Source organism: Spinacia oleracea, chromosome 3 (genome assembly GCF_020520425.1).
Source record: "Spinacia oleracea cultivar Varoflay chromosome 3, BTI_SOV_V1, whole genome shotgun sequence".
NCBI classification, from domain to species: domain Eukaryota; kingdom Viridiplantae; phylum Streptophyta; class Magnoliopsida; order Caryophyllales; family Amaranthaceae; genus Spinacia; species Spinacia oleracea.
The window spans coordinates 87,747,722-87,769,533 of record NC_079489.1 but is presented as its reverse complement, the minus strand read 5'-3'; the positions used below and the strand labels follow the sequence as shown (position 1 = coordinate 87,769,533).

At 38.3% G+C, this 21,812-nt stretch overlaps 1 protein-coding gene and 1 long non-coding RNA gene across 2 annotated transcripts in view; one reads left to right on the top strand and one right to left on the bottom strand.

Moving 5' to 3' along the window:
• Positions 1-1,499: 1,499 nt before the first annotated feature.
• On the bottom strand, positions 1,500-3,182 carry LOC130469838 (U4/U6 small nuclear ribonucleoprotein PRP4-like protein). The gene is made up of 5 exons (XM_056839344.1): positions 3,072-3,182; positions 2,862-2,975; positions 2,157-2,693; positions 1,875-2,072; positions 1,500-1,786 (listed from the first exon to the last, which is right to left on the bottom strand). The coding sequence occupies exons 1-5, from the start codon at positions 3,180-3,182 to the stop codon at positions 1,676-1,678; spliced, it is 1,071 nt and encodes a 356-aa protein (XP_056695322.1). The 3' UTR covers positions 1,500-1,675.
• Positions 3,183-12,570: 9,388 nt separating this feature from the next.
• LOC110777561 (uncharacterized) overlaps positions 12,571-21,812 on the top strand; it is a 54,583-nt gene continuing 45,341 nt past the window's right edge. The window contains exon 1 of the long non-coding RNA XR_008929540.1: positions 12,571-12,861. This is a non-coding gene — a long non-coding RNA (uncharacterized lncRNA). The remainder of the gene's footprint in view (positions 12,862-21,812) is intronic.

Below are 21,812 nucleotides of genomic sequence, written 5' to 3'. Positions count from 1 at the left end.
ATTTAAAAGGTTTAAAATGAGTCCTTAGGTTCTTTATTTCAAATTTGGGAGAGAAAATGCTCATTTTAGCCTAAATATGGCCAATAACGACCAAACAAACCTTAAATGTGCATAAATAGATTGGAATAAGTCTTGGAAACTTCAAACTAAGCATATTAATCATGTAAAGGGTTTAAAATGAGTCTTTAGGTTCTTTAGTTCAAGATTAGGAGCGAAAATGTCTCATTTTAGCCTAAATATGACCTATAACGACCAAACAAGTCTCAAATGTGCATAATAGATCGGATTGATTTTTGAAAAGTTAAAAATAATCATATGAATCATGTAATAAGTTTGAAATTATTTTTTAGGTTTGTTAGTTCAAAGTTGGGAGCGAAAATGTCATATTAGCCTAAATATGACCTATAATGGCCAAACAAGTCTCAAATGTGCATAAATAGATTGGATTGAGTCTTGGAAATTTAAAACTAATCATATGAATCATGTAGTAAGTTCGAAATGAGTTCTTAGGTTCGTTAGTTCAAAGTTGGGAGCTTGGGAGCTAAAATGCCTCATTTTAGCCTAAACATGACCTATAACGACCAAACAAGTCTCAAATGTTCATAAATCGATTGGATTGAGTCTTGGAAACTTAAAAAAATCATATTAATCATGTAATAAGTTGGAAGTGAGTCCTTAGGTTCGTTAGTTCAAAGTTGTGAACGAAAACGTCATTTTAGCCTAAATATGACCTATAATGGCCAAACAAGTCTCAAACGTGCATAAATAGATTGGATTGAATCTTGGAAACATAAAAATAATCATATTAATCATGTAATAAGTTAACTCTATATATGTCATTTTAGCTCTATATATGACCTATAACAACCCAACGAACCTTAAATGTGCATAAATAGGTTCGAATGAGATTTAGAAACTTAAAACTATGCATATTAGTCATGTAACAAGAATCAAATGAGTCCTTAGGTTCTTTAGTTCAAAGTTGGGAGCGAAAATGTCATTTTAGCTCTATATATGACCTATAACGACCCAACGAGCCATAAATGTGCATAAATAGGTTCGAATGAGTTTTAGAAACTTAAAACTATACATATTAGTCATGTAATAAGAATCAAATGAGTCCTTAGGTTCTTTAGTTCAAAGTTGGGAGCGAAAATGTCATTTTAGCTCTATATATGACCTATAACGACCCAACGAGCCATAAATGTGCATAAATAGGTTCGAATGAGTTTTAGAAACTTAAAACTATGCATATTAGTCATGTAATAAGAATCAAATGAGTCCTTAGGTTCTTTAGTTCAAAGTTGGGAGCGAAAATGTCATTTTAGCTCAATATATGACCTATAACGACCCAACCATGCCACCTATTCCCTTGACACGCCGGATTTACTGTTTTCCCGGCGGATTTTGGTTGTTTAGGTAGTTCAAATTTCAGATTTGTCGCTGGAGTGAGACTTAGTGAGAGAGGTGAGATCTTAGAGATAGGTTACCCATACAATATTTTATATCAAATTGCATTCACTTTATCTCTGTTGTTGAATGTAACGTATTTAAACAAATTCAGTTTTTGAGTGGCAACTTCCATAAACTTTACCATAATTCCATCCCAAGATGACAGTTATAAACTTGTAATGAGATGCTACTATAAGTTCCCATTTTGCACGCATCACTTTTACTACAGTTTACCAAGAGAAAAGATCTTACCTCCTGTGACATCTAAGGGTGTAACTCTTGCTTCATGTCCTGACAATGTCCTGATAAGCTTGAAGTCTCGAGATGACCATACCTGATGAAATAGGGCAAAATGATACAAAACACTCCTTGTAACTTAACAAAACAGACTACTGAGAGTAATTGAGTGCCAAGTCTCATACCTTAACAGTTGTATCATATGAAGCAGTGACCAAATAATATCCCTCCTGAGGCTCAAATTTGACCTGTGAAATAAGCTTTGAATGGGCAGGAATTATGTAGAATGACTTTTTCTTTCTCAAGTCCCAAATCCGACAAGTGTTATCCTCAGAACCAGTGGCCAAATGATAGCCATTAGGAGAGAAATCAACTCCATAAACCTGAGAGGAAAAAGAAAAAACCTGAGTCAACAATCAGAGTTAGCATCACAAAAATAAATGTTAATGACTAGAGAAGAAATTTACAGGTTTGATGTGGCCTTCCAAAGCAAGAATACTTCTCCCTGTTCGAAGATCCCAGACACGTGTAAGAGAATCCAGTCCACATGATGCTAACAATGATCCATCCGGATGGAAAGATATGGCATAAACACTCCTGCTATGGCCTTCTTGAAGAAGCAACTCAGCACCACTTTCGATATCCCACAAACGCCAAGTTTTGTCAAAACTTGTAGTGCCCAAGTACTTCCCAGATGGATGGAAGGCAATACGAGCTAGGCGGTCTAAATGACCTTCAAATGTTCTCAATAAAGTGCCATCTGTGTTCCACAACTTTGCAGTACGATCAGCTGAGGCAGTTGCTACATTGTCACTTACAGGAGAAAATGCAACATATACTCCATATCTTGGCAACCCCACTAACAGAGCTAAAGAAACAAAACAAGCAATAAACAGACCATTAGTACTCGCCTTCAAAAATGACAAACCAGTCTCATAATTTAGGGCAATGGCCCCACAATCATGGCTAATTGAATGCACAGTTAAGCACCATGCTCTCCATATCTTGACAGATACAACAGATTAGTCAGCTCAATTGTCAATCTAACTCTCATAATTTATAAATCAAGTTGGACAAATCAACATACACGAATCTCATAATAGAATAACAGGAGACATAATCAGAAGATGGATCTAGTGTTGCTGGACTCAAAACACTCAATCCACCCCCACCCCCGCCCCGGCCCCGGCCAGAACAAAAACAAAAAAGACAAAGACAAAGACAAAGACAAAGGAAATACACTGCATATCGTGTGCACATGAAGAAGTAAACAAACCACCAATCAGCTACCAAGCTCATCATACAACAAAACAGTAATCAAGAAATGCCAAAACAAACAAAAAATTGGTTGAATGAGATGTACTTACCTACCAAAATCTCACAGCTGGTTTCCCATATGAGGACTTTATACAGAACTTTTTTACATTCTGAGGTACTGACTTGATTGTTGTACGAACACGTCCGGATACATTATCCCCAAACTTTGGTTTCATTGAAGTGATCCATTCTCCATGATTTGTTTTAAACTCATACCTGATAGAGATTTTAGCAAGTCAGAATAATATACAAGAATCAAACCCCCACAAGTCCATAGATTCCAGTTAATAAAAGTTAAATCTATAGCAGCTAGACCGTCGAATAAGCAAACATCAGTATGCAATTTCATTGTAATTCAAAATAAAAAATACAAATTCCTTTCTCCTAAGAAGCCTGCGGGCATTAACAATCAGTATTACTTAAACACCTAAGTACCTAATCAAGTCCACATTTCAAGCTAGGACATAAAACATTATCGAGCTATAAGCTAACTTCGAAGGGAAGGCTCAAGGCTCAACAACAATAGATAATCTAGAATGGAAAAAGGCTAAATAAAGTTTGACAAAATGCTCAACCTAAAACAGGTAGAAGCAGCATTCGCTGCAGTTGCGTACCATTCTTCTCAAAAATGGATAACGCCAAATAAAAATTGGAATTTTCAACATACAGGTCTACCAGGAAATAGCAGCTTCAATCTTCCCCCATGAACAACTTGCCACAAAAAAAAAATTAATATAAATGAACAAACCCTAATTCTGAAAACGAAAATCAAGAGGGAAAGGGAAGAAAGTTACTTGCAGCGGCGAGGATTGACGGAGAAGAGGGTTCGCGAGCAACAATATCACTTGGAACCACCGGCCGAGGAAAGTAGCTTCGTTTTTCGAGCAAGGATGGACTTCATTGGTGGTTTTTCGAGCAGGGAAGGTGGTTTTTTGAGAAAGGGACCACCGGTGAGGAGGCGAGGAAACAGACCCTTGCTGGAGTACCACCGGCAACGGGAGAGACCCAGAGGCGACGGTGACTGGCGAGAACCACCAGCGACGGGCGAGATGCAGGGAACGCTGAGGGAAGAAGAAGGGAGTGGGCGCGTTTGAGATGAAATATTTGGTCTGAATTAACTTTGAAGCCGAAGAAAATTACTAACATGTTATTGCAGGGGGCTTTTACACGTATGCTGCAAAATAAAGGGGTTATTGCAGGGGGCTTTTACTTTGTACGCTGCAAAAAACTCTTTTGCAGAGGGCAATTAATTTGTACGCTGCAACAACCCTTTAAAGGGTTTGACCCGCGTTGACCTACTGGTTGTTGAAGCGTATTAATACATGTACGCTGCAACAAGGGGGCTGCAACAGGGGTTTTTTCTACTAATTAAAATTAAAAATTTATCATAAATTAACAATTTTTATGGTGGTTTTTAATCATGGATACCTAATTAAATCGTCAATTAATTATGAAAATCAAATCAATTCTAAATTATTCGAATTTCAACAAATTAATTACAATTACAAATTAAGTTTGTATAATTAACAAGCTTAGGCAATTTGTTAAACATATACAGTAGGTCAATAAAAAATTCAAGATTTAACAACAAGAAGCACAAATATTTAATTTTAACATCTTAAAATTACAAACTTTGCGTTCGAAAAACTAAAACCTCTGAAAAGTCATAGTTAGGCTTCGAATTTGGGAATTCTAGCTTTGGCTGAAAAAAGGCTTTTTTGTCAAAATTTTAGAATGCCTTTTACATGCAGAATTGACACAAAAATCACTCGATTTCGTTGAGTAACGAAGAAACTGCCGAAAAACTGCGTACATATAATTAAATAAACGCAAATTTGCAATTAATTACAATTACGAAATTAATCACCCCTTTTAATTCCTTGCAAATTTATAAAATTTAACCATGTTAACCAATTATTATGGAATTAATTAGAGGCTCGTGATACCACTGTTAGGTTATGATACATATGATAATATAAATCATGCGGAAAAACCATAAAAGCCAGGATTCCAAATTAATTGTCACATAACAATTAGCATAATTTAGGATGCATACTCTTTGTAGCGTGCCCTCCCTTGCTGCGCCCGAACCGAACAAGAACAAGTCTTTAAGACTCAAAGTGTCGTCCCTCCGTAGAAAGTCCACACCACGTCCGGATCCGCCTTAGGTTTAATTAACTAGAATCGCCCCAAAGGTACTATGTATTTTCGGTTTTATGTAACAAAATAATGACTGAATTTTGTCCCTAAAATTCTTATGAATACTTAGAAAATTCGTTATAAATTGTGAACTATAATCACATATTTATAGGGTATGGAAACGGGTATTAGAATCCTACTAGGAAACGAATTAACTAATCTGAATTTAATTAAAATTCTATTAATTAATTATCTAGTAGATTTAGGAATTTAATCTTAAACGAATCCTACATGATTTAGGTTTCGTACACAAGCACAAGCACACACGAGCATGACCCGCATGCGCGCAGGCCATGCCCGCGCATACGCAAGGCCCGCAGCAGCTACGAAGCCCACGCGTGCTGCCATTGTGCTCGCAGCCTTTGGCGCGCTGGGCCTGGCCTTGAGCTGGGCCTGGCGTGGCCTTGGGCTGCTGTGAGGCGCGCTAAGCTTGCTGGACGTGGGACTGGCTTCGCGCTGGGCCTTCGTCTAGCAAGCTCGTATGATGCTAATTCGTACGACGCGCTTCCGATTAATTTTCCGATTCCGGAATTCATTTCCGACACGAACAATATTTAACATTTCCGATTCCGGAATTAATTTCCGTTTCGAACGAATATTTAATATTTCCGTTTCCGGAATTATTTTCCGATTCCGATAATATTTCCGATTCTGACAATATTTCTGTTTCCGGCAATATTTCCGATTCCGGCAATATTTCTATTTCTGATAATATTTTCCGATACGTACCATGTTTCCGTTTCCGGCAACATCTACGACTTGGATAATATTTATATATTTCCGATACGATGCATATTTCCGTTTCCGGCAATATCATCGTTCCGGAGTATTCATTATTTTGCTTTTGACGATCTCAGCTCCCACTGAAACCAAGATCCGTCGATTCCGAATATCCTTAGATGGAGTATTTAATGCTATTATATACTTGATCCGTTTACGTACTATTTGTGTGACCCTACGGGTTCAGTCAAGAGTAAGTTGTGGATTAATATCATTAATCCACTTGAACTGAAGCGGCCTATAGCTAGGCATACAGTTCACTTGATCTCACTGAATTATTAACTTGTATAATTAATGCTGAACCGCATTTATTAGACTTACCATTAAATGCATACTTGGACCAAGGGCATTATTTCCTTCAGTAATCTCCCCCAGACAGCTAACCAGGAGATGAACAAACTTTTAGGGGAAGCTTTATTATGAAAGATTACCCTTCTCCAGCTTACTTTCTCACAGGGACCCAATAGCAATTGATACATAGCTTTAATTGAGAAAACTCCATTCTTACACATTGCAGTCCACCCGCCAGTGGTATCCACTAAACCCTGAGAATTCAGAATCTTCCTCAAAGACCAAGATATACTACCAGGCCAATGAGTGTCACCAATGGATCTACCCTTTATGTAGTTGGAGTGCACCCATTTACACCATAACTTGTCTTTCTTGTAAGTTATAGCCCATAGCAACTTAGCAACTGCAGCTTTATTCCACAAACACATGTCTTGTAGATTGAGACCACCTGCAACCTTGGGCAGACAAAGTGTATGCCAAGCAACAAGTGCTTTCTTTGATGGATCAATGTTGCCTGTCCACGGAAAGACTCTACAGAACCCCTGAATTTCTTTGATGACTTTTTTTGGCAGGATAAAAATTTGGCACCAGAAAAATTGCAAACTCAGAAGAATTGTTTGAACTAGTTGTAATCTTCCTACATAGGAGAGATGCTTGATAGTCCAAGTTTTAGCTCTGGCCAACACCTTATCAATCAGAGGTCTACACTGATTGTACAATAATTTCTTGGTTGTTAGAGGCACACCAAGATATCTGAAAGGAAAGGACCCTTCAGGAATACTGACAGCATCAAGAATAGCTACATTATCTTGCCCATACACACCCCCAACATAAATGTTGCTCTTATCCATATTTGCTTCCAAACCAAAAGCCAAAGAGAACTTCTTGAAAGCAGACAACAGCAAAGCAATAGAGATTGAGTCAGCTCTACAGAACATAAGCAGATCATCTGCAAACATCATATGAGTGAGAACCAACTTCTCACACTTTGGATGAAAATTGAAATCAGGCTGATGTTGCAATTGCTGAAGGTGTCTAGAAAGGTACTCCATGCCAATAGCAAAGAGAAAAGGAGACATTGGATCTCCTTGTCTGAACCCCTCTTTTTCTCTAAATAGTATACAAGGCTTACCATTAACCAGAATACTGTAAGAGACAGTAGAAACACAAGTAAACACCCACTGCACAAACTTTAGAGGAAAACCCAGCTCAATCATGACATTGTACAAGAAATACCACTCAACTGAATCATATGCTTTTTTTAAGTCAATTTTGAGCATACACCTAGGGGAAAGGTGAGCCCTAGTGTACCCTTTGATCAACTCTATAGCAAGAAGAATATTATTAGAAATTTGTCTCTCAGGAATGAAACCAGATTGGCATTCACTCACAACTTGACCAATAATCCCTTGCATTCTTGCAGTTAAGATTCCGGAGACAAGTTTGTACACCACATTGCAGCAAGCTATTGGTCTGTAATCTTTAACTGTGGTGGGATTAGGAATTTTAGGAATAAGAGTGATGTAAGTACAATTATAATGTGGAAGCATAGATTGGTAGTAAACACTTCCTTCAATGCCTTATATATATCCTGTTTAATGATGGGCCAAGCTTTATTGAAAAAGACTACATTAAGACCATCAGGACCAGAAGCTTTATCATTACCAATTCCTTGCATAGCAACATCAATTTCTGCATCAGTAATATCTCTACCCAATTCTTGTCTAGCAGCAATGTTGATCTTAGGCCCATTTCTCACAGTAGGAACATGAATAGAAGGAAGAGAGGTGGCAAAAGTGCCAAGAATCTTTTTAGATAAAGACAAAATTTCTTACTGAATTAGCTCAAGATCCACCAGTTTAGTGCCATTATCATCATACAGAATGGAAATCCTGTTGAGTTTGGATATTTAATATTTTTAATTAATAAAATACATTTAAATAAATATTTAAATGCAAATTTAATTTTAAAATTCTATAAAATAATATATAAATATAATAAATTTGTTTATAGTTTAATAAAAGTACTAGGTATTATTAAAAAAAGCTCAAACTAAACAGTAAAATAGATGAAATGATGACTCCATTTCAATCCATTATAATATGCCGTAAAATTTGCTAATTACTACCTACGTTTTTAGAGAGTTTGTCAATTACTACTTATCTTGTTAAAAGTTGTCAATTACTACCTATATTTCTAATAATTTATGTTCCTTCCTTAGTCAAATTTGTTCACTAATGACATTATAATTAGCACTTAATTATTATTTTATCTTACTTCCCAATTACAAAAACCAAATATGAAGCAACACAATTGATTAGAACCTGCACATATCATAAATCGACCTTATATATTTAAAGTACAAATATATGCTTGCCAATTAAGACAACGAAAGCAACAAGAAGACAGGTTTGCACCACAATAACATAGAGTATGAGGGTTTGAGTCTTTGAGAATGACTTTGTGCGTGGGCGTACAAAAATGAATTGGAGCTTTGAAAATATTGAAAACAGAAAGTAAAAAATTTGAAATTTGACTAATATGTGTCCAATATATGTACGACAAGTGTGTCCACCGCGTATCCGGTTCCGTGTCCCCGTGTCCAAATATTTCAAAAAAAGACATGCACTTAATTTCTCGTGTCGGACACATATTTTTGCGTGTCCAATACATGTTTGACACGGGACACGCGAGTTAGACGATGTGTCAGTGCTTCCTAGCGCCTTAGGTTGTATTTAGGAACATGGATTTCATTTTAATTATTTCATTTCAAATTACGGGAATTAAAATCTATAGATTCAATTCCAAATAATCTGTTTGAAGAATATCGAGAATTTTAAATTCTTAATTTTAATTCTTTTGCTGTTTAGAAGTACTTCAAATTTCATTCTACAAATTAAAAGTCTCAATGAATTGTTTATCACAAAAAAAAAAACACAAATTCAATAGCAAGACAACGAAACAACCCATTAATCCTTCAATTCTTAAAATTCATCCGTCGATTTGTCTCTATCTAATCTCAATCTGTGCCAAGATGCAAAGCCCGAACGCTCACTTCTTAACCCAAAACCTCATCGTAACCTTAATTTCGAGCCCTTGAATATAACACCCCGACAATTCTCTCTTTTCTAAAATAACCTTTTAATATAAAACTAGAGAATTATCAAGGCATTATCTCCCGTGTGAAAACGTATCGGCTTATTCAGAATTTTGCAGCGGAAAACATAAAAATAACTTTAGGTTTATAAATAATCAACTACAAAGTTAATCCCAAAAACAATCAACGAAAATAAAGTCAATGTAGGTAGTTCAAAAAGTTTAGAGTCCAATTAAACAAACCCAAGTCAATTTAGCAAATCAAAACTAAATACAAGATCTCTAATTCCGATCCCAATGATGCATCATCTTCAAACCTGCAGATGGACAATGCTTATTGATCCTTAGAGACTGCTCACCAAAATGGGTCATTACAGGATCAATAAGGCATAGACATGATCAACACACACAAACAAATCACGTAATCAGCAAAGCATAAGTAAGGACAACCAAACCATATTAACTTGAAGACCACACTTGACTAGACTAGACTAGACTGTACTAGACTTTTATAACATTAATATTATTTAAATTGAAATAGTCAATGGACCGAGTTGTCCAACCAGAATTCTTCACTAAGGAAGACGAGGTATGGGCGCGACTCCGTAACCTTAGTGACCTGCGATATCGATGAAGTTTTGAATAAAAATAGAACACGATGAACAATCCGGTCCCAAAAAAGGCCATGGGCTACCACCATGAACCCCAACTCCTGTTTGTCCGTCACTTCAGACGTGCACAGTCTAAAGCCATTGCTATTCAGTTTCACTTTACATGATTTACCTTTTAATACATTGTTATGACTCATCAATCACATAAATCACGTAATCAACAAGTATTCACAATGGTTTTTATCTTGGAATTAAGTAAGCGATCACAAAATTATCAATCAATAACTCATTCCAATTAATTCAACATTTCCTTTAACAATGGTTAACCACCTTTATATAGGTGTAAAGTATCAACTTACTAAACAAGGTCCTCGGCCCTCATAAAGTAGTGAAATGCTAAAAGGGAACAACGATCAATCGATTTAAACCAATATATATAAAATAATATAAAGTTCTCAACTGACATGCTTGCATCAGTCATCCATGCTAACATGTTATAATTCTCATAATAAAGTTCTATGCTCAATGCATTCGTCCAACGACATTGAATCATGAAATTTCCAACATAAACCAGTCCACACATACATCTAACATGGTTTCAACAATAGCACACATCCACAAGCACACAAGTATGTACGTACCTTGTGTAAACAAATTGAGAGGCCACTTTAATAATTCAAAAGTCGCCTACGGAGAATTCTCCACCTAAAAACAACCAATATGGATTCATATCAATTTACATTGAATTTTCAGCAACATTAAGGTGCTACAAACCCTTCCTAAAAATAATTTGAACAATCCCCAATGTCAACACTTAGCTACTAAACCTCCTAGCACAGTGATTACTATACTAATGATCATCAATTATCATAAACTTCAATAAACATATGCCCTTTACAAATTTCCAGCAATATAAGGTGATTTAAAACTACTCCAAAATATATTCAACGTGCTTTAAATCATAAAAATCATAACTTTAATAATTTATAATCATCCTACCATGATTTAAAACCATTAAACTTAAAATTCATGCTTTAAATAATTCAAATTCTCGTTTCAATCAAATCATGTAATCTGAAATTTAATAATTCAATTATGTAAAATATATAAATCTGAAATTCATAATTGAATAATAAAAACTAAACATTTAATTCAATAACACATAAATTACATAATTTAAAACATTTAATTAACTTATGGTTTAAGAAATTAACCAAATAAAGGTTTAAGGAGATGCTGGCCGGCGGCAAGGGAGGCGCGACAACGAGCGGTGGTTCCGGTGGTTGTTGCGACGTGGCTGGGTCGTGCGGTGGTTGTGCGACAACAGGAAAGCGATTGAGGAGGAGAGCAAGAAATAACAACCGAGAAAGGGGAACGAAAAAGAAAAAGGAGGGAGGAGAAGTTACTGAGCAGGCCGGCGGTCAGGCGACGGAGAAGAACTCGCGGCGGTTGTGCTGGTGGCGAGCACGGTGGTCTCGCTGCGTGAAAACAGAAACAACCAAGAGGAGAAGGGTAAGAAATGCAGGAGAAGCAAGCAACAAGAAGCAAAAGAGGGAGGAGTTATCGGCGGCGCAAGCTGCGATGACGGACAACGGTGGTCGCCGGCGAGGGTATAGGTGGCTGGCGGCTGAACAATAACAAACAAGGAGAGGAGCAATATCAGTTACGTGAAACTTTGAAGGAGGGTTTTGTTTCTTTTTTTTCTGTTTTCACGTGAAAGTGAAGGAGAAGGGAGGAGGGGAGAGTTGTGTTTTATTGTTTTGGGCTTCACCCCATTGGGCTAGAATTAGAATTGGGTTTGTTTGAATCCAAAACCGGTTAGGATTGTTTTCCAAATTCAATCGAAAGTTTTTTTAGTAATTAGAATTCTTTTCAACATAAAATTCTAAAATTATTTTTGATTGCATAAATCGTTACCATATTTAGAATGTAATTAACCAAATAAATATAGTTAATTATATATTTATTTCTAAAATTTGTAAATTCTATTTAAATATAAATAAATATACGTTAACATATATAAATAAAATTTATAAATTTGCGGGGGATTACAATCTACCCCATTTAAAAGAAGTTTCGTCCCAAAACTTGACACGGAAATTCACACATTTTTCAAAAGTCCTTAACTCGTTCTTACTAGAGAAGTACTTGTGCCACTCATGTGCACTCTTTTGCTAACTTAAAGTTGCTTGCGTTACCAATGAACACATTTTCTTATGCGGAGAATCTATTTACTATGCATCAACATGTATAGTTTGCTAAAATCACTACTACAAAAATGGGCTAAGGGACCATTGATAGGGCACCGTATAAGTCACTTATTAGGTTTCTTAGATAAAGAAACCAATTACCTTAGAAGTGCGGTTTCTTAGGAAAAAATATAAGAAACCTTGTACGTGAAATAAATGGTTTCCTAGATAATATTATATTTAAAAAAAATCAAAGAAACCGTAGATTTTTTAAAATCGGTCTCTTACTCATATATTTCAAATTTTCATTTTTGTTTTTTTAATGTAATTAAGGTTGTGTCCTTGGTAATTAAAAAAAATTAAGAACAAGAAAAACCGAATGTCCTGATTAACCCAAAATATTCTAACCTCAGAATACCCTCTTCAATCTCTCTCTCTTCCCCTCCACACCCAGCACGCATTTGGGCAAACCAAAACCCTAAATTACATTTCTTAATTTGTTCGAATTCGATCTTCAAATTTCGTTGATTTTACCAGTAAATTTAAGAGTTGAGGAAACCCTTCAAATTTCTCCTAGATCGGAAAAATTTCTCAGTTTTTGAAGTTTGGGAAAAATGCCGGAGTGTTGTTGTTGGAGATCCGGTTTACATCCCCACCGTCCTTGAGTACCTAGCTTGTTTCGATCTGAGGTATTTTCTCTCTCCTTACCGTGATTTCCATATTCTTTTAATTTTGCAACTTTTTAATATTGTTTTAATGAATCTAGGGTTTAATTGTGTTAGTTGGTGATTTTGATTATTTTTTGTCGATTGTTTAGAACTCTTAGTTTAGGATTTTGATTTCAGATGCTTGTTGTTGGTTTATTGGAGTGATTTAAACATATGCGTATATATTATCAAAGGAAGCAGGTAGCGCACTTGGATTTGACGGAGTCTCTGGCTTAGGGTCCGGCCATCATGTCGTTTTAACGCTGAAGCGTGCAACAAGCAATGCATCGTTATGGATTGGGTTAATTTCAGCAGAAGCAGTTCATCCAGTTGTGAGGGGGTCGAAAAAGCACGAGGCTAATGCGTGACCTCGTCCCTCGTGGGCGTGACGTTTCTTTTTGTCAAATCAAGTGTAATTGGATTTCCTGTGAGTTTACACCCAATTGACTAGTAATATAGGAGTTGCCATTCAGTTTTTAACGACAATGAGAAAAACTGACAAAACCTGGTTATCGTGACATAAAGGGAGTGCAATTATGTTTGACCACGACGGCCATAGGTTCCCTTGTGATCCCTGGTGTGGGGATCGCTCAACGTACACCCGCAGGGTAGAGATTGAGGGTTCGGGGGACTGTAACTACCGAGAGGAGTACTCGCTCTTCGATAACTCCAGAGGCAGGATATCCTTACTAGCTCAGCATAAATAGTTGAAGGGACATGCGTTAACTATTAAACTAATCTGAATTGATTTTAACAATTTGCAACACATAATGCTAGATCGATCGTGATTATCTTGTTTAGATTGATTTAAGGGACCTAGCATGATAGTTCAATTTCCCAAGATATTATCTTTATTAGGCGTGATAGAACAATCAGATTTAATAGTTTAACAGATTTATAAAAGGGCGAGGAAAGCGATTAAATCATGCAAAGGGACACATTACGACGCACCCTTGAGAGGTGCGTCATGGTTCTCAGAAAACTAACCACTTTTGCTTTGCTATTTCTCCTTTTATTTAACGAATCTCAAGTTTCCGGGCTTAATTCTTCAGCTACAAGGGACTGGATACGTTCTGTTCGATTTTTGGATCGATTGCGACAGAACGCGGGATCAATTTCGCAACGTGAGGCTTAGGCTTAGGGGTTGGAGTCAATACTCAGAATATGAATTGTGTGTGTTGTCCCATTCACGTCGAATTTGGGGCTGTATTTATAGAAAAGAGTTCGTGAAAAGATAGAATTTTAGAGCACTAATCCAAGAAGAATTAGGAGAAAACACGTACCCAGGTAATTTCAGCGCCCAGGGTTGGGCGTTAAAAATTTCGGCGCCCAGCTCTGGGCGTTAAAAATGGGATCCAGGCAATTTCAGCGCCCAGGGCTGGGCGTTGTAATTGATGTTTGGGCCGAGTTCTTTGTCTGATTTGGACTCTTAGAATCCGGAGTGTTTGAGACTTATCCGGATCTTTTAGTGCGTATTAACTTTATGACGGAATGCGTCTGGGCCCGTTACAAACTCTAGGTTCGTTAGGATTTTAATCAATACGTAACTCTTATTTTCGAATTATACTAGGAATAGGATTCCTCTTGCAAATTCTATCTCTTTTAGGATTTATGTTGGAGTGCAACACCTAATTCTGACAGGTTTCTATCTTTTATGACTTGCCACTTTCAGCAACTACCCGTTATGGCAGTTACTATTTTAGCAGGTTTCTATAAATAGCAGGTTTTGGTTGAAATGAAAAGGGTGATTTAGATTCGTTATTTTATAGGAGATGCGTTGCCAAGTGGAGATTTATGTTCTCATCATCGAACTTTCCCTTTCGTGAATGGGGACAAAAGTAGGTGTCTACAGTTAGCCCCCACTTTGACTGAGTCTCGGGATGAGACGATGGTCAAAGTACTGGACGGAGTGCGTCACACAAGCCATAGTGTATGTGACTTGTTTTGCGAGGGTCTCACGAGCCCCCGAGTGATAACATTTTACCTAAGGGTCATCACTTGAAGTGTCGACATATCCCTCACGTGTCATTGGGATTTGTCAACGGATAGTATAGAAACTCCCTCACTTTGTCATTGGAAGTATCTAAAGATGCGTAGAAACTCCCTCACTTTGTCATTGGAAGTAGCTACAGATGTTTTCGAAATCAAAGCTATAAAGTGTAATTGGGCCAGGCCAAGCCCAATCATGATGTAAAAATGTTTTTAAAGATTCTCATTTTCAGGGTTATCTAAACGAGAAAACCCCCTTGTTTTTATGGGACGTAAAACGAAGGAAAATCCAGCACATCGCTCTTTTTTGGAAAAAACGGAAAACCAATCCTTCAATTTTTGGCAAAAGGGAAAACTAAAAAAAGTTATCGCTGCAGCGACTAAGGACCTGCGCGGTTAGTGGCGCAGACCCCGCCGGCTAAAGATGGCGAGCCTGTCCGCTAAGGGTGGACACCCCGTCCAATAGAAGTGGACGAATCTGTTTTGAAGTTTGTTTGTTTTTTTTTTTTTTTGAAAATAAGGACCTACGCGGTTTGTGACGTAGACCCGCCGGCTGAAGATGGCGAGCCTGTCCGCTAAGGGTAGACAACCCTGTCCGATAGAAGTGGACAAACCTGTTTTTATGTTTTGAAAATAAGGACCTACGCGGTTTGTGACGTAGACCCCGCCGGCTGAAGATGGCGAGCCTGTTTTTTTGTTTTTGAAGATTTTTTTGAAAACGGAGGACCTGCCGGCTAGTGACGCAGACCCCGCCCGCTGAAGGTGGGCGAGCCCTGTCCGCTGAGGGTGGACGTCCCTAAATTCGTTTTTTCAACTTGGAACTCGCGTGGTTCGTGACGCGATCTTGCCCGATTGAGGTGGGCAAGTCCCTATTTCCATTGTTCATCATGATTTCTTTTGAGAATTTCTTTTATTCATTCTTGTAAGAGCGAATTCTTTCGAGGGATGCTCGGATTTAGTTGTAACCTGAATGTGGGTTGACAACGTGCTTAGACGGACCATTGTCTCGTGGTCATCATCTTTCATGGTTCTGAGCTAGTCTTTTCGGCTCAATTTTGCCACTACCTGGGTCCTTGATTAGGGGACTATGTATAAGTATCAACGGCGACTTTTGTCTTGAGGTCGTAATCCGGTTTTATCTTTTGAGTTTATCCAAACACGGGACTTCGTACAGCGTAGTCTGGGAATATTGTTTTAACTTTGCATACTCTCTTTTGAAATATATATTTTCTTTCGAGCCCCCAAGCATTCGTGCTTGACGGTCATTTCTTGTCAAAGAGGTTCCTTGGGGTACGCATTTTGTAATGTCCTTGATTGTGTTCGGGATCGTGCTCGTAAGTGCGAGTGATCTTTGTAGTGGTGTGCTACTCTTAACAAAGCCGTGAGGTGCGACATTCAGTAAAGAAATTGGCAATTTTCGAGTCGAATGGATACGGCAGGGCCCTATAGAAGTCATGGTTTCTTTTGGGCCTGGGCTCATTTTCGGCGCCCAGGCCTGGGCGTCAGAAATAATTCACGCCCAGGTGGGGCGTTGAAAATGTTGTTTGGCCTCATGTTCGTTCGTTTATTTCACTTGGAAATTCTACGTATTCTCTTCTCTTTTGTTTTTTTTCCTTTTTTTGGAACGTAGAATTTTGGAGATCGCAATGAGTTGAGCTGATTTTCAGCGCCCAGGGCTGGGCGTCGGAATATCTGGCGCCTGGTCTTGGGCGTTGAAAGTGCGTCCTAGGCAGGACTCTCTCGTGATGATTTCTCGAGAAGCCGTAGCCGATTGGTGGACTATGGTGTTTGTCGCTCTTAAGGCGTACAGTTATTGCAATAGTCGGGCGAGTCTATATGGCCCGAGGAACATACCTTGAGGCGTAAGACTTTGATCGCTCTTGTTGTTATTTTGAACGTATATTTTTTTTCTTTTGAACGTGTTCGTGAATGTTTGATACTTAGAATGTATATGCGAACGAGCGTTCATAGAATGGCTGTTGCGTGCGGTCCATTAATCAGTTCGCTTGAATCATTCTTCTTTTTTTTTTGAGCAATGACTGACTGTTGAATAGTTTGTTTAGAAGCTTGATAGGGTTCAGGCCCATTCATGAAGTGGGCTCAAGCATCGTGCCCTTTCGGTCGTTCAAACATTTGCTTCGAGATTTTTTTATTTTGCTATGGTCGTTTCGTAGCTTGGAGCCCCCAAGTATGCATGTTGGGATGCTTCCTTTTGGCGTACGATTTTTGTAGGTTCTTTCGAGAAAGATGCCTTGGGGTTCCGCTCGTGTAGGTGCGAGCTATCCCTTCCGTGGTAGGTAATATTTTGGTACCTTTAAATGTAGAAGTCGTGTGGCTTGTATTTTGAATTTGGGCGATAAGTAGCCTTTGCCCCTTACTCTTGGTCGTGCCCGCATTAGTGCAATATGCCTTACTCTTTTTTCTTAGACTTGTACCGTGGGACGGTTGAACTGTATGGTGCGACTTAGGCTTGTGTGGCCTAACAGCGTGTCTTAGAACATTCCTCCAGTTGTTGGGATATCATTATTATTTTTTGCGTTGGAGTGTTTCATTACGCCTCGTTCAGGTGCTCGAACAAGTGTAGCACCTTCTGCGTGGGTGTGCACGGCTTATTACTTCGTTCGATGCGAGGATTCATAGATGTTTTTTTCTTTTTTTTTATACCTGGGCAAATTTGGCAAGCCGAGAGAATCAACGCCCAGGCTGGGGCGTTAAAGATATCGGCGCCCAGCTCTGGGCGTTGAAAATGATTTCTGGGCAGAATTTGACAGTTTTTTTTCCTTGATTTTTCTTTTTCTTTTGCTTTGGAACGACGTAGACTGTGTAACGGGTGCTTGTAGGGCGAGCGTTATGTGCAGTAGTTTGATCCGAGTTTTGGTGACTCGCGATTTCCAATTACCCTTGTTAGTGGGGTGACTTTATATATTCTAAGTAGTGCTTAGAATTTGGGAGGGGTTGTAGACATTCTAAGGTTCGTTTTACATGATCAAACCTTAGGATTGTGCCCCTATGACGTATGTATAGCATTAGCGTCAAGAATTTGCGGTAAAATCGTCATTTCGAGCATTTTTAGAGTGTTTTTCTCAAGCCCCCAATTATAGCTACGGGATTGGCTTGGTGCTATAATGCTTGGCATACGTTTTTATGCATTTGTGGTGACATGGATCATGAATAGTTTGAACCAGACTTCGTTTAGTGCGAGATACGTTCGAGTAGTGATTTGCTACTTCTCTTGTAAATGTCGTATTGTGCGACATTGCCATGGTCAAGGTGGTCACATGTTGAAGTGTGCCTTGACCAAAAGCTAGGTGGCTTTCTTTACCCATAATCATATTTAGAAATCTTTGTAACTCACTTACAACATCGAGATAAACGCATACTTAGCTTAAACAAACGACACTTTATTATGTTCGAAGAAGTCTTTGAAAATTATTTGAAATCCGAGTCCTACTGTGTACAATCCGAGGTGTCCTAAGTAAGTTGACTTATAGAAGGGTTCGTACAAGATTACATGAGTGAATCAAAATACGATTTTTGGAATGTTGTCTAAGGATTTGTTGGAAGCCAGGGTGCAGGCGTCAAGACTACTTGTGCCCGTGTGGCACATGCTTTAGGCTTTTAGGGCCATCTTTTCCAGAATTGCAGGAATATAAACCGTTTTCAAATTCCCTTAAATTTACTTGGTGTATGTCTGTACAAAAGGTCAAGGTATACTTAGTTCTTTCCCTAGCTCTTTTATTTCAATTTTTAGCCCCCAATTTCTATTATGTCTTCTCATTAATGATGCTTTCAGATTTCGATTTTAGATGCCCGTGTCATATGTCTAAGTAGGGTGAGCCTTGGTTAAGTGCCAGGTCCAATTGACAATGTCTGATTTTTTAAAAGGAGATTAGCAAGCATTCGAATTACCATGAACGGGTGCCCTGAGTTCGAAGGAACGATGGGGCGATGCCGTAGAACAATCCTCTTTATTGCAAGCTTACTGCCTTTACTACTTGTTGACGATCATGACTGTGTCTAGTGGTGAAAGAAGGTCTTTAAGCGAACGACTATGTCTAGTGGTGAAAGAAGGTCTTTAAGTGAGTTAGTTCGCTTTAGGGAGGGTCAAGTCGAGTACTTTAGAGGTCATGGACGCTTGCGCTAGCCCCCATTCAATTGAGGCAAAGCGATCTTTTGAGTCTTGGCTAAGTGCCTAGGAGTGTGAGTGCTCCTTCTGGCAAGGGTACGTGCCCTTATTATTTTTTGATGTGTGCTCATTAATTTTGGCATCTTGATGACTTGGATTCTTCCTTTGACTTAAGTTTTTCTTTCGACTTGGATTGCAAGTAATTAAATTTCAATAAGGGACTCTATTTTTTATTCTTGTTGTTCTATAGGCTTTAACATTTTTGCAAATTGGTTGGACCGAATCATGGATTGCCTACGTATCCGCCTTAAATAGATTTAATTTGGAATCAGGTCTTGCGTAGTTCTTAGAAAATGGTTTCGTAGAATGCTGATTTTAAACAAGTACGTTCGAGTGGAAACGTAATGTTTGAAATAGGGTGAAATAAGTGTACGAAAATTTTGGAGCGCGCGTATTTTGCTTTTCTGCGTATTTTATACGATCTTCTACCCCCCAAGTGTTCGTTATTCTTCCGCATGTATATAGGAAAATATACGAACACTTTTAGGAATTGGGAGTTGAAAGCAAGAACGGCGCCCAGGCTGGGCGCTATTATTTCCGGCGCCCAGGTCTGGGCGTTGAAAGCGTGTTCTGGGCTGCCTTTTTGCGCTGCTCCTTTTCGTTTTGTGCCAAATATTTGCGAATATTTTTTGTGCGCTAAATGTTTCTTTTCCTTTTTTTTTAAAGGCTTCTTTTTTTTTTTTTTGTGCGCTTTGCAAAGTTTTTTATTTATTATTTTTGTTTATTATTATTTAATTTTTTTACGTTAAGCGTAGAACGTACTTTTCATTTGTTTTTTTTATTCGTGACTCAAGACGGCTTGAAAGACGGGTCGAATGACATAGGATAATTTGTATAGGTATAGTCAAGAATGAGGATTACATCTGCTAGGACTCACAATTTGCTGCCTCGTGCTAGTGTCATGAGTTTACATCAACCAAGGCCAATGAGTAGCATGGGGCCGGCTCAAGGATGTATCCAAACAAGTTATATGGTCATTATACTAATGGTGGTGTAAGAGCAGGTTTGGGTTTGGAAATAATGGGTATGACACTCGTGTCAATGGCCGTACGTGGTTTGCAGTTGACAACAAGTTCAAGAACAAGAGTCGAGGTAATGGTTTCTTGGGTTATGGCAATGAGAACATGGATGGGTTAAATGAGCTGAACAGGGGCCCCAGAGCGAAGGCGTCTAAGAACATAAGGATTGGAAAGGGTAGACATCGTAGAATTTCATGTAGTTTTTGTGGCATGATTTGGATTGGTTGACTCAATTCTTTCCCTTCGTTTACTTGGGTAGATTTCGTACTTTGGGAGGTACGGGATAAGTATTTCATGACTCGCTCTTTTCTCTCTCCCTTTTCTTTTTCTCTTTTTTCTTCTTTTTTGCTTGGGATTTCTCCCCCTTTTTATTTGGGTTAAAAGGTAGATGGTTGTGGTCTTTGAGTCACGAGGCGAGACTGAGTGAGTCTCGTTTAGTAGGCCTATAGTGGACCTTTTAATTTTAGTAGGCCTAGGGTGGACCTTTAAATTTTAGTAGGCCTAGGGTGGACCTTTTAAATTGTCTTACTTTGCAAGCGTATTTAGTCGTTTCTTAAAATGTGCAAATAGCGTAGATTCAAAATGTTGTTTTTACTTTATTGAAATTTAACGAAAGAATTACATCGAAAATAATTTTTTTGTTTCTTTTCAGACTCCGGTTTCTGGGGTTTAATTGGAAATTGTGATTTAGACTCGAACTTTCATTAATCTTTCTGATTATGACCCGTGTATGAATACAAGGAGGTGGCCTAGACTCAAAATAATGACATGGCGTAAGCCTATAATACTTGACCAAGCAACTCTCATAATTAGGCTAATTGGACCATAACTTTCGTTGGTTGACACTTTTTAACCCTTGGGTGTTCATTTGTCATGCGCCATTTTGCTTAATGTTGGCAAGGTAGTTAGTCGTGGAGATCGAATTTTCATTTTTGCAAGACTAGAATCATTAGTGCGGCTTCCCTCTTAGTGTGTATTGCTTTACCCCGATGGTAGTCTTATGGCATGCCGATTTGGGTATTTTCATGGTTCGTCATGTTGCATTCATGGAAAATCTTTTAGTCCGTACTTAGGAGTATTTCAAGGAGCGAGTGGCTCGAGAGGGCTATGATAGTCGTGACCCAATGTGATCATAAGCCTTGAGGACATTAATTTTTGCTAATGGTATTGACACCTTAGGTTCACTTTAGGGGTCGTGCGACTATGGGGGAATGATTTTCAGAATGTGACTGTTTCCATTTTGCAAATACTACAATATATTCTTTTTATTGGTGAGAGAGAGTATTGAGGCCGTAGATTCTTAGCAAGGGATGACAATTACATATGGGTGCTTATTGATTTAAATGTTAGGAAGGGAGACTCAATATGGTTTAACCTTTTAACTTGCAGAACGACACCAAGCATTAGGACCGATTCTATGGATAAGACAACTAAGACTTAGGATTTAGATTGTACTTTGGCATAGCCTGTAGACACCTACTTTTGTCCCCGTTCCCGCAAGGGAATCGATGATGAAAGCATAAAAACTCCACTTGAAAACGCATCTCCTATAAAATAAACGAATCTCGATTCCCTATTTCATTTCACCCGAAACCTGCTATTTATGGAAACCTGCTAAAAATAGTAACTGCCGTAAAAGGTAGCGTCTAAAAGTGGCAAATCATAAAAGATAGAAACCTGTCAGAATTAGGTGTTGCACTCCAACATAAATCCTAAATGAGATAGAAAACCGCGAGAAT